The sequence below is a fragment of the Dama dama genome, chromosome 19 (genome assembly GCF_033118175.1).
Source record: "Dama dama isolate Ldn47 chromosome 19, ASM3311817v1, whole genome shotgun sequence".
Lineage (NCBI taxonomy): Eukaryota > Metazoa > Chordata > Mammalia > Artiodactyla > Cervidae > Dama > Dama dama.
The window spans coordinates 26,254,678-26,269,458 of NC_083699.1; the positions used below are offsets into that span (position 1 = coordinate 26,254,678).

At 36.8% G+C, this 14,781-nt stretch overlaps 1 protein-coding gene across 2 annotated transcripts in view; it reads left to right on the forward strand.

The window, feature by feature from the left end:
- Positions 1-1,998: 1,998 nt before the first annotated feature.
- Positions 1,999-14,781, forward strand: part of NLGN1 (neuroligin 1) — a 715,442-nt gene continuing 702,659 nt past the window's right edge. For both annotated transcript variants that reach the window (XM_061167882.1, XM_061167883.1), the window contains exon 1: positions 1,999-2,520. In XM_061167882.1, coding sequence (XP_061023865.1) covers positions 2,028-2,520 — 493 coding nt within the window. In that variant the 5' untranslated portion in view covers positions 1,999-2,027. The remainder of the gene's footprint in view (positions 2,521-14,781) is intronic.

The window sequence follows — 14,781 nt, forward strand, 5'->3', positions numbered from 1 at the left end:
GTCTAATGGTAATTTGTCTTTTAAATTCTTGAATCTTAATTAAAGATGATGGAACTGTAGCCAATGACTTTTGAGAAATAGCAAGGAGACTGACCTTATAAGGTTCAATTCAGTTCAGTTCAGTTGCTCAGTCATGTCCAACTCTTTGTGACCCCATGAACTGCAGCACACCAGGCCTCCCTGTCCATCACCAACTCCCAGAGTCCACCCAAACCCATGTCCATTGAGTTGGTGATGCCATCCAACCATCTCATCCTCTGTCGTCCCCTTCTCCTCCTGCCCTCAATCTTTCCCAGCATCAGGGTCTTTTCAAATGAGTCAGCTCTTCACATCAGGTGGCCAAAGTATTGGAGTTTCAGCTTCAACATCAGTCCTTCTAATGAACACCCAGGACTGATCTTTAGGATGGACTGGTTGGATCTCCTTGCAGTCCAAGGGACTCTCAAGAGTCTTCTCCAACACCACAGTTCAAAAGCATCCATTCTTCGGTGCTCACCTTTCTTTATAGTCCAACTCTCACATCCATACATGACTACTGAAAAAACCATAGCCTTGACTAGACAGAGCTTTGTTGGCAAAGTAATGTCTCTGCTTTTTAATATGCTGCCTAGATTGATCATAACTTTCCTTCCACGGAGCAAGCATCTTTTCATTTCATGGCTGCAGTCGCCATCTGCAGTGATTTTTGGAGCCCCAAAAAATAAAGTCAGCTACTGTTTCCACTATTTCCCCATCTATTTGTCATGAAGTGATGGGACCGGATGCCATGATCTTAGTTTTCTGAATGTTGAGCTTTAAGCCAACTTTTTCACTCTCCTGTTTCACTGTCATCAAGAAGCCCTTTAGTTCTTGTTCACTTTCTGCCTTAAGGGTTGTGTCATCTGCATATCTGAGGTTATTGATATCTCTCCCAGCAATCTTGATTCCAGCTTGTGCTTCCTCCAGCCCAGCATTTCTCATGATGTACTCTGAATATAAGTTAAATAAGCAGGGTGACAATATACAGCCTTGTCATACTCCTTTTCCTATTTGGAACCAGACTGTTGTTCCATGTCCAGTTCTAACTGTTGCTTCCTGACCTGCATACAGATTTCTGAAGAGGCAGGTCAGGTGGTCTGGTATTCCCATCTCTTTCAGAATTAGTTGCACTTTAATGATTATAGTTGAGCTAGCATTGGTTTTCTTGTTCTAACATTATTTTTGTCTTATCTGTATAACATGGGATTGGGCCCATACTTTGTTTGTTTAATAAACACAGTCATTCTTACAAAGTTTGTTTATATTCCACTAATTCCCTACCAATATTTTTTAAAAAAGGTTTTCAACTATTGAGTTCTAATTTTTAGTATATTTGATGATTAATACTGTGGTTCAATAAAATGATTGAAGATCTTCAATAAAGGAAAAATTTAGCATAAGCCTTCAGTATTAAAAAAAACTGTATTGTGAAATGCTCCTGACACTGTATATTTTGACAAGAACTGCTTTCTCTTAAATGTGTATAAAGTCAGGAGGCAAGTTTCTCAATATTCTAATACTCGGTTATTTTACCTGTCATCTTACATCAAACCATAATTTTCCTGTGGTAGCATTTAACTCACCTGACTCCAGCCACTATTAATGTATTTCTGTAGCTTGTAAAACATCTAGTTATCACTCTGTCTATTTTAGCTTGTTTGTACTAATTATTTATTTTCATTTTCTCTAGGATATAGACCTGCAGCTAACTGGATTTGATTTGTAAGCGGGAAATGTACAGTCAATGGCCACTCTCACCACATTGCTACTATGGAAAACAGAATAGTCAATAGGATATGGTCTGATAAATAGTGATGATTGAAGATGCTACTTCAATACATGTGAAATCAATGGAGATACTGGCTGCACGAAAGAGCTTTCTGAGCTTTTCTTGACAAACTTGCCTTTAAGAAATAGAGGTGCAGTCTGCCAATATACGGTTTTTCTCAAGTGGATACAAATACCTTTGACTCACTGTAACCAGAGAACTACACAACTAATGTGGGACCATGGCAGTGCCCAGATGCACGTGGCCAGATTATGTTTGGAGAGCAGTCATGGCCTGCTTGGTACACAGGGGGTTGGGTGCCTCATTGACTCTTTGTGTGTTAAGCTGTTTACTTCACGCTGCCCATGTGCTCTCACAAAAACTGGATGATGCAGACCCACTGGTGACTACCAACTTCGGCAAAATAAGAGGGATCAAGAAAGAACTCAATAATGAAATTTTGGGTCCTGTTATTCAGTTTCTTGGTGTTCCATATGCAGCCCCGCCAACCGGGGACCATCGTTTTCAGCCTCCGGAACCACCATCTCCTTGGTCAGACATCAGGAATGCCACTCAGTTTGCTCCTGTCTGCCCCCAGAATATCATTGATGGCAGATTGCCGGAAGTCATGCTTCCTGTGTGGTTTACTAATAACTTGGATGTGGTTTCATCGTATGTACAAGACCAGAGTGAAGACTGCCTGTATTTAAACATATACGTCCCAACTGAGGATGGTGAGTTTACTACAGGAAAAAACAGGGAGATATATTTATAATTCTCTTTTCTATTCTAACGATATTAATTCGTATGTCCTGGTAGCATGCATGGCTTTTCCTCTTGGCATGTAGACATATTTTACATGTGTGCATGCTGCTCTGTTTATGTGTGTTAGTGTATCTGTTCTTATTTTCCCCTGTGCCTACTTCTTTTCTTTCCTCTGCAGCACGTATATTTAGGTAGAAATGGGTTCCTAATTTCCATTTCTTACCGAATGACTTCTGAGAAGATGCATCAACATCTCTCCATTGCATGTGCAGACTCAGCAAAGTTGGGGATCTCTCGCACTCCGTAAATGCAGGAGCATATTAAGTTAGATAGTGGTGTTGCATGTTCCGGCGGTCTGTGATGGAGCGCCATGTTATTTTCTAGTCTTCTATTCATTTTTCAGTAAAAAGAATATCCAAGGAATGTGCCAGAAAACCCGGCAAGAAAATATGTAGAAAAGGAGGTATGTATAAAAGTGGAAATAAAAAAATGGGGGAAACAGCTTGCAGAGGAGGAACAAGATATTCTCCCTAAGGATGATTTGCTGATCCTGGAAGTGAATGGCTAGGTGATACTTGGAATTTAATGAAGCCTGTCAAAGAATAGAAAGATGGTTGAGGAGAGCTCTAGCTGACTAGACGTTGACAGAGCTCCTTGGTGGAGCCTTGTGTTGGTGCTGGTAGCATGGGCAGGATTTGAATCTCTGCTTTGAGTTTGGGTATAGAGAAGATACTTAGGTAATTACATTGCCCGCAGGGTAACCAAAGATGTTGCCTTCCCAGCTGGTCAACTTTGATTTCCGGACCTTTTTTTTTTTTTTTTTTAACAGATAATAGATTGCTGTTTCTTTTACAGGAAACAGGTCACAAAAACCTAGTTTTTGTTTGTTTATCCTTAGTTCTCTCTGAAGACCCTATGAACTTTCTAATATAAGGATAAATTTGCTGTAACTATTGGGTAATCACCATTATTAAGTAATGGTATATTTTCCCAGACAGTCTTCCTATTTTCAGTCACTCCTCTGGAAAAAAAAAAAAAAAAAGGGATTTGCAGCTTTTTATACTAAATATTTACAGTCTTAAAATTGCTTTAACATTTTTATATTTATGTTAAACAATTTAAAACATAGGGAAGAACATGATTCAGAAGCTACAATTAAATCAACCTTCAAATCATCCTCTAGCCAGATTGAGCAAATGTAGACACTGACAGCTGCAAGCTTGCATCTGAATGTAGCTTGTCCACACTCTGTTTTTATATAACATCCAGTAAATCACTCATAGGAGAGTATGATTTTCTCTGGCAGTAAATTATCTAAGTGTTATTTTGACCTTATTATAACTTTGCCGAATTTTCAATCTTCATACAGAAGTCATATTAATATTCTAGTGCTATACATTCTCTCTCTGTATGCACTTCTAATCTCCTGGCTGGACCAAGTCAGATTTCATTACAACATCCATGTCGGGTGGGGAGTGTCTAAACTGTTCGTTTTTACTGCGATTGCATTATCTGGAAGATGCTTCATATAACCAAGCCCTCAATTGCAGTACAGAAGTACTTGCATTAATGGGAGTTTTGTTTTGTTTTTGTTCTTATTTCTTTGGTTAGACTCATAGAATGGGATTTAACCTTCATTTTATTATTAATGTCATGATTTGGGCTGAAAGAATAGTATACTCAAGAAGGTGGATATGGAGGCAACAAAGATGTTTTAAATAACTAAAAAAAAAAAAAGTCTCTTGTTTTTTCCCAAATGAGAATAACTGCAGTAATTTAAATGCTTTCAACTAATGTACAATACTGCAGTGGTTATTATTATGCAGCTTATCAAGCATGTGTAATTAGCTAAGTGACTTTCGCCTCCTATCACAAAGATGTTGATTCACAAAGTCATAAATAAAGATGCTATTGAAGAATGCATAAATAGAGCATAATACATAAAAATGTGTACAATCAAAAAAAGGATAAGGACATCAAAAGGTAAGGTAGTGAGAAAATGACCTTCTCATACAACTTCAGAAGAGAACGGATTTGTTAAAAAATTATTTTTCATTGTCCTTTAGCTTGTTGGTTCCATCTGCTTTATGAGACAGTTGGCAAAGAAGTATGTAGGCTGTGCTATTTACTTTGGCAAACTTTGAATTAATTTATAATTAGCCTGAGGACAGATCTATAGATACCTACATCAGTCTGTCTGGTTTATAGTCCACATCTATAGTGTTTTTATATTAAGAATTATAAAAAATTGGTTTACTTTGGTATTTGCTATATTATTAATAAATAAGTTGTGCTTACTTATTTGCTACTTGTATATTATCCTAGAATCTAAATAACAAAAATTTTTAATGTAATTTTTTATAGATAATAGTTTTTTTAAAAAAGAAAATAAATTTTAGAGCTAGTCTTTTACATAGAGGAGTTGAATTTTTTCCCCAAACTTTCACCTTTTTTTTTTCCTTTTTTATCATGAAGTGTCTGTTTTGGTCACGTCCAGAAATCATGTTTTCCTTGTTCAAAAATATTAATCATTTCATGTGTAAGCATATACTAATATATGTATTGCAAATAGACTGTGAGTTCTTCAACAAAATTCTGGAAGTTTATAAAGGATGATTTAGGAAGTATAGGAGTAGTTGTGTTGCATTTTATCTAGGTACCAATAAAATTCTGACTTATTATTCATCTCTTTTTTTTTTTTAATTGTGTGTGGTCATCTGCAGAGGCAGATGGACTCCAACCCTTGTGTCAATCTGTGTATGCTGTATTCATTCAAAAATATTCCTTAATTGCCTATTATAGGCACTGTCAGTAATGAATGAAACAAAGTTCTCTCTTCCTATAGAACTTACATTCAAGTAGTTTACAAAGAACAAAGCATTTTCTACACTTTAATCTATATGAGAGGAAGAAATCTTCTTTCTCTAAGAGATGCCTTGCTGTGATTTTTAAATAAAGTCTTTATAAGATTTTTTTCCTGTGCAAGTGAAGAAAAAACCATATTTTTACCAATCAGCTTCCTCTCATTTACAATAGGTCCCAGTTGTACCCTTTAATCCATCTTTTTAAATTTCCCATGATAGTTTTAGCCATATGTTAATTACTCTCTAGATATTTCTTCAGGGTTTTATCCTTGCAAAATTGAAAGAAAGGATTAATGCTTAAAATGAGATGACTGCCAACACTTGGCCACATGGGCAGATGATATGTGATATAAATTGGAATTTGGATATAGAGGACTGACAGTTTATCACCAAAACTTTATGAAGAAAGTATATGACTGCGCTTACTGTAGAAATATGAAAGTAGGTTCTGTGATTACTTTTATTTTTTCACTGATTCCAAAAATGTGGATATTCACCCTTACTATCTCCTACTTGACCACTTTTTTTTTTCCATTTATTTTTATTAGTTGGAGGCTAATTTGTGATTACTTTTAAATAGTACACGTGTTTTCTCTCTGTCCAAAGATCCCAGCATAGTCCTCTTGACTGCAATCAGGAGTAGCTTTAATTTGCTTATGTTTCATTTTTGCTTTCTCTAGTTTGCTCTCTTGTGAGAGTTGCCAACTAACAGGAATGTGGTCAAATATTAAGTAGTAAACATGAGAAGGAAGAACAAGGGACACAGAGAATCCGCTGGAAATCAGTTGGCTTACGGATACCCTAGAGATGTTTAGCTTTGTATTCTCCAGTACTTTGTTATTTGCACAGCTCTTGTGAGGTGAATGCAGAATCAGTTTTCATTTTTGCACAATTTTTTTTAGCCCAGTTTTATTGTATGGAAAGCTAGAATCTCTGTATATGGTTCTGGTACAATTCTTGACTCCTTGAGAATTTTATTCCTGATTTTCATAAATATTTTACTTTTGCATACTCTGTTCAGTAGTCTTTACCTGAGATACTATTGAATTCATTCAAGAGCCTTTTCCATAAAGTTAGGGTTTATTTGGTGGTTTATTGAAAATAGAAACTTGTATTTTCCTAATGATATATGTATTTAAAATGACTATTATTGCTGTCAGTGTGTTCAGGATTTTAAAGAGGAATTATATTCCAGAATGTTCTTTCTTCATGCTTATGCAATTTTATCTAATTTATTTATTCACTTAACAAATATTTATTGAGTTCTTACTCTGTGCTGGTTAGATTACCACTCTAAGCCCCCAAAATACATCAATAAAATATAAAAATCAAAAACATCTTTATTCTCTTGGAGCTTATATCTTAGTGTATGGGACACACTCTAGATGATAAACACAATAAATGACTAAATTTAAAGGCTTTAAAAAGATGAGATATTAACAGAGTATGGAGGCTTAAGTGTCTTGGGAAACATGAAAATAATAGTATTGTCCTCTCTGGGGCAAAGACCTGAAGGAAATGAAATAAGTATCTGAGGAAAGAACACAGCAAAGAACAAGTACAAAGGCATTAAGATTAGATTCTGCCTCCTGTGTTTAAGGAACAACTGGGAGTATGGTAAATCTGGAAAGAGTATAGAGAGAGAGCAGCAATGATAATCAGAATGATCTGACTTTATATTAAAGAGGTCATTCTGGCTGACATATTAAGAGTAGATTGTAGAAGAGTATGGAGAAACTGGGAGAGCAAATAAGAGGCTGTTGTAGTTTGGATCAGACATTAGTCTGATCTAGGCACAGACCAGACAAGTAACAATAGAAGTGGAAGTCTTAATACATTACAGACATATTTCTTAATCGTTTGGTTATGGATTATGAAAGAAAGTGAAGTCAGAGAAGATTCCTGGAGTGTGATCTGAATACCTAGAAGAATAGATTTACCATCAATTAAGATGGAAAAAAAGCAATGTAGAATAGTTTTTTGGGGGGGCACAATAGAAGGATGATGTTTACTTTTGAACATGTTCAGTTTGAGGTGACTCTTAGACATCATGTATAGATTTCAAGGGGCCAGTTTGACATTCAGTAGAGAGATATATGTGGAGATACAAATTTAGGAGTCTTATACTCTGGCCACCTGATATGAAGAACTGACTCATTGGAAAAGACCTTGATGCTGGGAAAGATTTAAGGTGGGAGGAGAAGGGGACAACAGAGGACGAGATGGTTGGATGGCATCACCGAGTTGACGGACTTGAGTTTGAGCAAGCTCTGTGAGTTGTTGATGGACAGGGAAGCCTAGCATGCTACAGTCCATGGGGTTGCAAAGAGTCGGGTACGACTGACTGCACTGAACTGAATTGTGATATAAAAGGTAAAATTTTAAAGTTGTGAGACTGAGAATAAAAGGAATTGAATGAAAATAGAGGAAAGCAAATGATACCAAAGATTCGTCCATGGGCCATTCCAACATGAAGAGGTCTGGAAGAAAAGCAAAGACTATGGAGACTAACAAAGTATTACATGTGAGATGAGAAGATGAGAAGTAAACCAAGATATTTTTGTTGTCCTAGAAGCTAAGTAAAGAAAATGCATCAAAATAGACAAGAGTGATTAAAGCTACCAAATCAGCTTTTGTGAGGTTATGTGGATCTGACAGACTGGAGTGGGTCAAAGAGAGAATGGGTGAAGATCTGAAATCACTAAGCATAAATAATAATTTTAAGAAGTTTTGCTGTAAAAGTGAGCAGAAAAATGGGTGTATTAAGGACCATAGAGGTTGTTTTGTTGTGATAGGTTAAGATGGAAGAAATAGAGAAATATTTGTGTATAGTTGGAAGGGAACAATTAAAAATATAGGAGAAGGATGATAGACTTCTAGAATAATATCTTCAGAAAAAGATGGGTTCCAGTACACAGTTGGAGGTTTCGGATTAAAAAAACACACGTAGATAATTTAAATTAGCCTGTAACTAGGTGGAGTCCATGAGTATATGGGCAGAAATCATGGTGTGATTCTGTTCTTATTGATCCTATTTTAATTATTCAATGCATAACATTAAGGCAAGTGGAGATAGAATTAACATTGTTGAGCTATTTATATGTTCTAGACATTAGCCTTATTAGTTAATGTTACAACAATCCTGTGAGATTCTTACTCCCACTTTATAAATGCAGAAATGGAGGACCAAGAAAGTTAAGTATCCTGCCCAAAGATACATAATCTGTCATCTGGCCAACTGTATTTCCTTTAAGGAGGTAAGTTTAGAACAGAGGGACTAAAACAATACGTTACAACAGCAGCAACAACAATCCCATTTATCTGGGATCAAATGGAAAATGAAATTAATGGCTAGTTTGGTAGTGGAAAAGTCACTGCATATTGGAATAAGCATGGCATTTGGATTGATGGGGACTTGGAGATAAATGGAAAATAAGATTAAACCAGAGATATGGCTTCATATTTGAATTAGTACCTTGGACACTTGTAGTTAAGACTTATGAAAGCTAAACATTTTAAGCTGAAACTCTGAAATGAAGTAGATCTAAAAGGATTATAAAGTTTTAAAAGAACAGCATCAGTTGTCCCATTGTTTACTGATAGGCAGAGAATCTACTGAAGCCGATGATTAAAAGACTATTACAGTTGACCAATTCAGTTTTTCTGGAGAATAAATACCTTTTTTTTCCTTGTAGAAAATTGGACTGAAATTGAAAACATATGATATGCCACCAGCAAAAAGAGCTATGCCAGGAAATAAACCCTCTGTAGAAAAGGCTTCCCTTTCTCTTACCCAGTATAATAATACATGTTTTAATATATTGATTTCACAAATAGAACATACTACTAGCTTTGTAATTATGATATAATCTTTGCTTTAATTTTACTTTCCATTACAGATTTTGTTGATAATCTTTTCATCTTTCATGTTTCTCCTCCTCTTCTTTTTCCTTCCATGGTGGTATTGGGTTGGTGAAAACATTTGTTTGGGTTTTTGTGCACAATTTTATGGGTAAACCTCAATGAACTTTTTGGCCAACACAGTAGATGCTCAATAGTTTAGGAAATGACCAGCTTCAGAAATCACACCAGTCACACATTTCTTAGTAACAATCACACAATCTCCTTCTGGATTTGATAATTTTAAATTCTGGACTAGATGTGGAAGCATAATTTCCAATCATAAATCTTCACAGAGTCTTTTGTAAGTGGACAGAATACTTTATGTAACACTTCCTATATTAGAGTCCTAGGGCTGCTGTAACAAATTGCCATAAACTGTGTGGCTTTAAACAACCGAGATTATTCTCTCACTGTTATGGAGTTGAGAAGTCCAAAATCAAGGAGTTGGCAGGTTTGGTTACTTCTAGAAGCTCTGGGAATGAATCTTCCTGCTTCTCTCTCATCTTCTTTTGGTGGCCTAAAGTCATTGGTATTCTTTGGCTTGCCGTTGTATTGCTCCAGTCTCTACTTCTGTTGTTATGTGGTCTTCTCTGGGTGTCTCCCAGTGTCTCTGTGTTTTCACATGGTCATCTCTTAAGGACACCAATCATAAGATTTGTGACCCATCCCAATCCAGTGTGACTTCATCCTAATTACATTTTCTAAACCCTATTTCCAGATAAGGTTATTTCTTTGCTAGGGTTGCTGTAACAAAACACCATACACGGCATGATTTACAGAGCAGAAAATTTTGGTCTCAGAGTTTTAAAGCCTGGAAATCTGAGATCAAGACATTGGCATGGTTGGTTCTCTCTGAGGGCCGTGTGGGAGATGCTGTTCTGGGTCTCTTCCCCCGGCTTGTAGATGGCTGTCTTCACCCTGTATTTTCACATGGCATTCTCCCTTTCTCTACTGAGGCCTGGTTGACATGCAACATTATATTAGTTTCAGGTGCACATCATTATGATTTGATATTTGTATATACTGGAAAATAATCAACACAATAAGTCTAGTTAGCAGCCATCCCCATACATAGTTACAAGCATTTTTTTTTCTTCTGATAAGAAGTTTTAAGATTTACTCTTAGCAACTTTCAAACATATAATACAATATTATCATCTATAGTCACCTTGCCATACCTCACATCCCAGTGACTTATTTTGTAACTGGAAGCTTGTACCTTTGATCCCCACCTTCACCCATTTCACCAATGCCTCACCCCAGCCTCTGTTCTATCTGAAACCTTACTTTTTATTCTTTTGCTTGTTTGATTTTTTAATTCCACTTTTATAAGTGAGTGTCTTTCACTGACTTACTTCCCTTAGCATAATGCCCATCCATGTTGTCTCAAATGGCAAGTGTTCATTTTCTGTGGCTTAATAGTATCCTATTATCGATTTATCTATCAGTGGACATGTAGGATGTTTCCATATCTTGGCTGTTGTAAGTGATGCTGCAATGAACATGTGGGTACATCTTTTTGAATTAATGTTTTTGTCTTCTTCAGATAAGTGCTCAGAAGAAGAATTGCTAAATCATAAGGTAGTTCTGTTTTTATCTATTTTTTTCTTTTGAGGATCCTCCACATTGTTTTCCATAGTGGCTGCACCAGTTGACATTCTCACCAACAGAAGGCAAGGGTTCTGTTTTCCCAATATCCTTGCCAACAATTTCTATTTGTTGTCTTTTTGGTCATAGCCATTCTAATAGATATGAGATGATGTCTTATTGTAGTTTAAATTTGCATTTCTGTGATAATTAGTGATGTTGAACATCTTCTTGTACACTTTTTGGTCATCTGTATGTCTTCTTCAAAGAAATATCTATTCAGATCATCTACCTGTTTTTAATTGGATTTTGGGGTGTGTTTTGTTATTGAATTATTAAATTACCCCTTTTTATGAAGATACTAATCATATTGTGTTAGAGCCCATCCTAATGACCTCCTCTTAACTATTATATCTGTAAGACTCTATTTCTAAATAAGGTCATGTTCTGAGGTATTTAGCATTAGGACTTCAGCACATGAATTTTGGGGTAACAGAGGTTCTAGTTGGACGTGAACTCTTTAAGTATACCATGAGCTTTTCCATTTTTTTCATTCACACTGAATCCCAGAAAGATCTCAAAGTGGTATGATAATTATACCCATTCTGTAGTTGAAAAATTATGGCTTGTTGGGGTTAAATAATTCACTCAAGGTCACATGGCTGCTAGTTAGGCATGCTGACACTCCTTTTCAAATAAAAACTCAAATTTAACTTGATATCCCATCTCTTCAGTCAAATTTAATTTGTCATCCAGATTCTCTCTTCTCTACTTAGAAGTTTCTTTAATTTGTGTTTAAATAGTTTTCTATCAAGATTGCATACTATGCATTAATTTAGATACTTTTTTTCATTTATTTTTATTAGTTGGAGGCTAATTACTTTACAATATTGTAGTGGTTTTTGTCATACATTGACATGAATCAGCCATGGAGTTACATGTGTTCCCCATCCCGATCCCCCCTCCCACCTCCCTCTCTACCCGATCCCTCTGGGTCTTCCCAGTGCACCAGGCCTGAGCCACTTGTCTCATGCACCCAACCTGGACTGGCGATCTGTTTCACCATTGATAATATACATGTTTCGATGCTATTCTCTCGAAACATCCCACCCTCGCCTTCTCCCACAGAGTCCAAAAGTCTGTTCTGTACATCTGTGTCTCTTTTTCTCTTTTGCATATAGGGTTATCATTATCATCTTTCTAAATTCCATATATATGTGTTAGTATACTGTAATGGTCTTTATCTTTCTGGCTTACTTCACTCTGTATAATGGGCACCAGTTTCATCCATCTCATTAGAACTGATTCAAATGAATTCTTTTTAATGCTGAGTAATATTCCATGGTGTATATGTACCACAGCTTCCTTATCCATTCGTCTGCTGATGGGCATCTAGGTTGCTTCCATGTCAAGGCTATTATAAACAGTGCTACTTTTTAAGTGTTTAAGTGTTTGACTTTGTGTAGACAAAATGATTCAGATTTAAAAAAAAAAATTCCTTGAATCTTAAGCATATTATCCAGATGGTTGCTTACATGCAAACACAGTTTTAGTTAAGATTAAGATCTTACAAACTAAAGCTCCGGTAGCATTGATTTTTAATACTGTTTCATTTATCATATTTAGGAAATTGAACCAAGTTCTTTTTAAAATAATTTTTAATTAAAGAGCTATTTCTTTGTTTACTTTAATCCTATGCATCTGATATCTATGTAATGATAGCATTAGAGTGATTTAATTATAGCCCATAAGTTTCATTGACACATGTGAAATTTTTTATAAAAATTGGTTATAAACAATGACAAAAAGTGATACAAAAGCATCTTTCCTTTCTTCTTTTTGGCTAACATTCTGTTTTCCCAAAAATCTTCAGGGCTCCTCTTCTAGAATCTTCTTTCCAGCTTCTTCAAGTGGAAGGAGAAAGAGAGGACAGAGGGATAAGTGTGTATAGCACAGTAATGACACAGGACAGATATAACCCTTTCTAGTTGGTATGAAGCAACTGTAAGTATTGCTGCTGCTAGGAAAGGAAGAGGGAGCCCTAGGTAAACTTATTAATAATATTTATACTCCTGATTTGGATTCCTAGGTCTCTCAGGTATAGACGTGTCCCCAATGAAGGGGGTCTGTGGAAAGAGGAATGCCTCTAGCTAGTGATCACTCTGCATTCCTGCTGAGTTCCCACTCAGCATCCTCTTCAAGCTCAGCATCCTTTCAGGTAGTGACCAGGTCAGGCCTCAGTTTGCAGCTCTAAGCTTTAACCAGAGAGAATTGATAGGTCCTTTTGGTGCAGTAATTTATAAGCCAGGCAGTTCCTGAGGATTCTGAGCTGCCTCTGAGCAAGGCAGCCAACTAGCCTGCCAGCACCTCTCTTGACCCACACCCAAGTCCCCGCCATCACATACTGCCATGCCCCTTCATATTCATGGCACCAGCACAGCTTGACTTTCATTCCTTACACATATAGGGAGAGACTACCTACAGTTCCAAGATTTCTTTAAAAAGGAGGGAGGGAGTCTGTTGCTTAAAAAATTCTGGAAGTCATTTATTTAGGTAATTAATTTCTATGAGAACTGAAATATTTATAAATTTGGGTTCAGAAGAGGAATTTTTTCTGTAATGACCATTGAAAATATTTTGTATTCCAACTCACTCCAAAAGAGCAAGGATGAGATTGTTTTTTCACGTTTTTAATTTATGAATATCTTCGGTCATCTGTGCTGTCTAGCAAAGGCCTTTTGAGGGAAATATACATACACACATATGCATATATATGTACACACATGTAAAACCTTGTAGAATATTTCCTGAGGCTTCAGATTGTCATGGAATCTTTGACTATCAAAACAGTGGTTTTCCCTATCTATATATCTATGTTATCTATCTATCTGTCTCTATATATTAATTTATTATCTCTTTGGTGTTGATCCTGCTTTGCTCCATTTTGTTGTACATCCAGAAGACCCTGCATCAGATTTCCTACGTGGCTGTCCCCTCTCTCTCTGTCTGAGCCCACCGTGGGCAAAGCACTCATGTCCAGGACTCAGCTGGAGGCTCAGTATGACAGGACATATCCTTTGCCCTCAGGGAGCTTAAATGGCCATGGCAGCTGGCAAGTAATAAGAAACAGGACATTTTTGTTAGTGACCATGTCAGTATGACCAAGTAAATATAAGCCTGATCTTTACAGACATCTCAAAACCAAATCAGGGAACGGTTGTTTCTGTGGAAAAAAAATAAAAAAGGTAATGATGCTGATATTTGGCACTGTGTCCCCTATAATAAAGCATTTAATTAAATCTTTAAATATGTATGGAACACAAAATATGCACATCAGAATAAAACACATCAGGCATAGCCAACACTATAATTATATCAGCCCTGTTGCCTGAGCCCACCTTTGTTGCTCTGCCAACAAGCAGTGGTTTAGAACTTTCTGTCCATCTGTTAAAATAAATAAATAAATAAGCAGCCTATGCTGTGCCTATACGAATCTCTAAAGCTTGGGAATGCTTTGGCTACTGATGCAACAGCTGCTGAGTTTCTGGGCTGCAGGCTGGCTCTCCTGGAGGTAAATTAACAGCTGCTGCTCTGTGGGTCTTCCCACACAAAGATTCCATGACAATCTCACAGGCCTAGGAGATAACAAAGATGCATGCCTGTGTGCTCAGTTGTGTCTGAATCTTTGTGATCCCATGGACTGTAGCCCTCCAGGCTCCTCTCTCCATGGAATTTTCCAGGCAAGAGTACTGGAGTGGGTTGCCATTTCCTATTCCGGGGGATCTTCCCAACCCAGGAATCGAACCTGTGTTTCCTACATCTCCTGCATTGGCAGGTGGATTCTTTACCTGCTAAGCCATCTGGGATGAGAGGGGC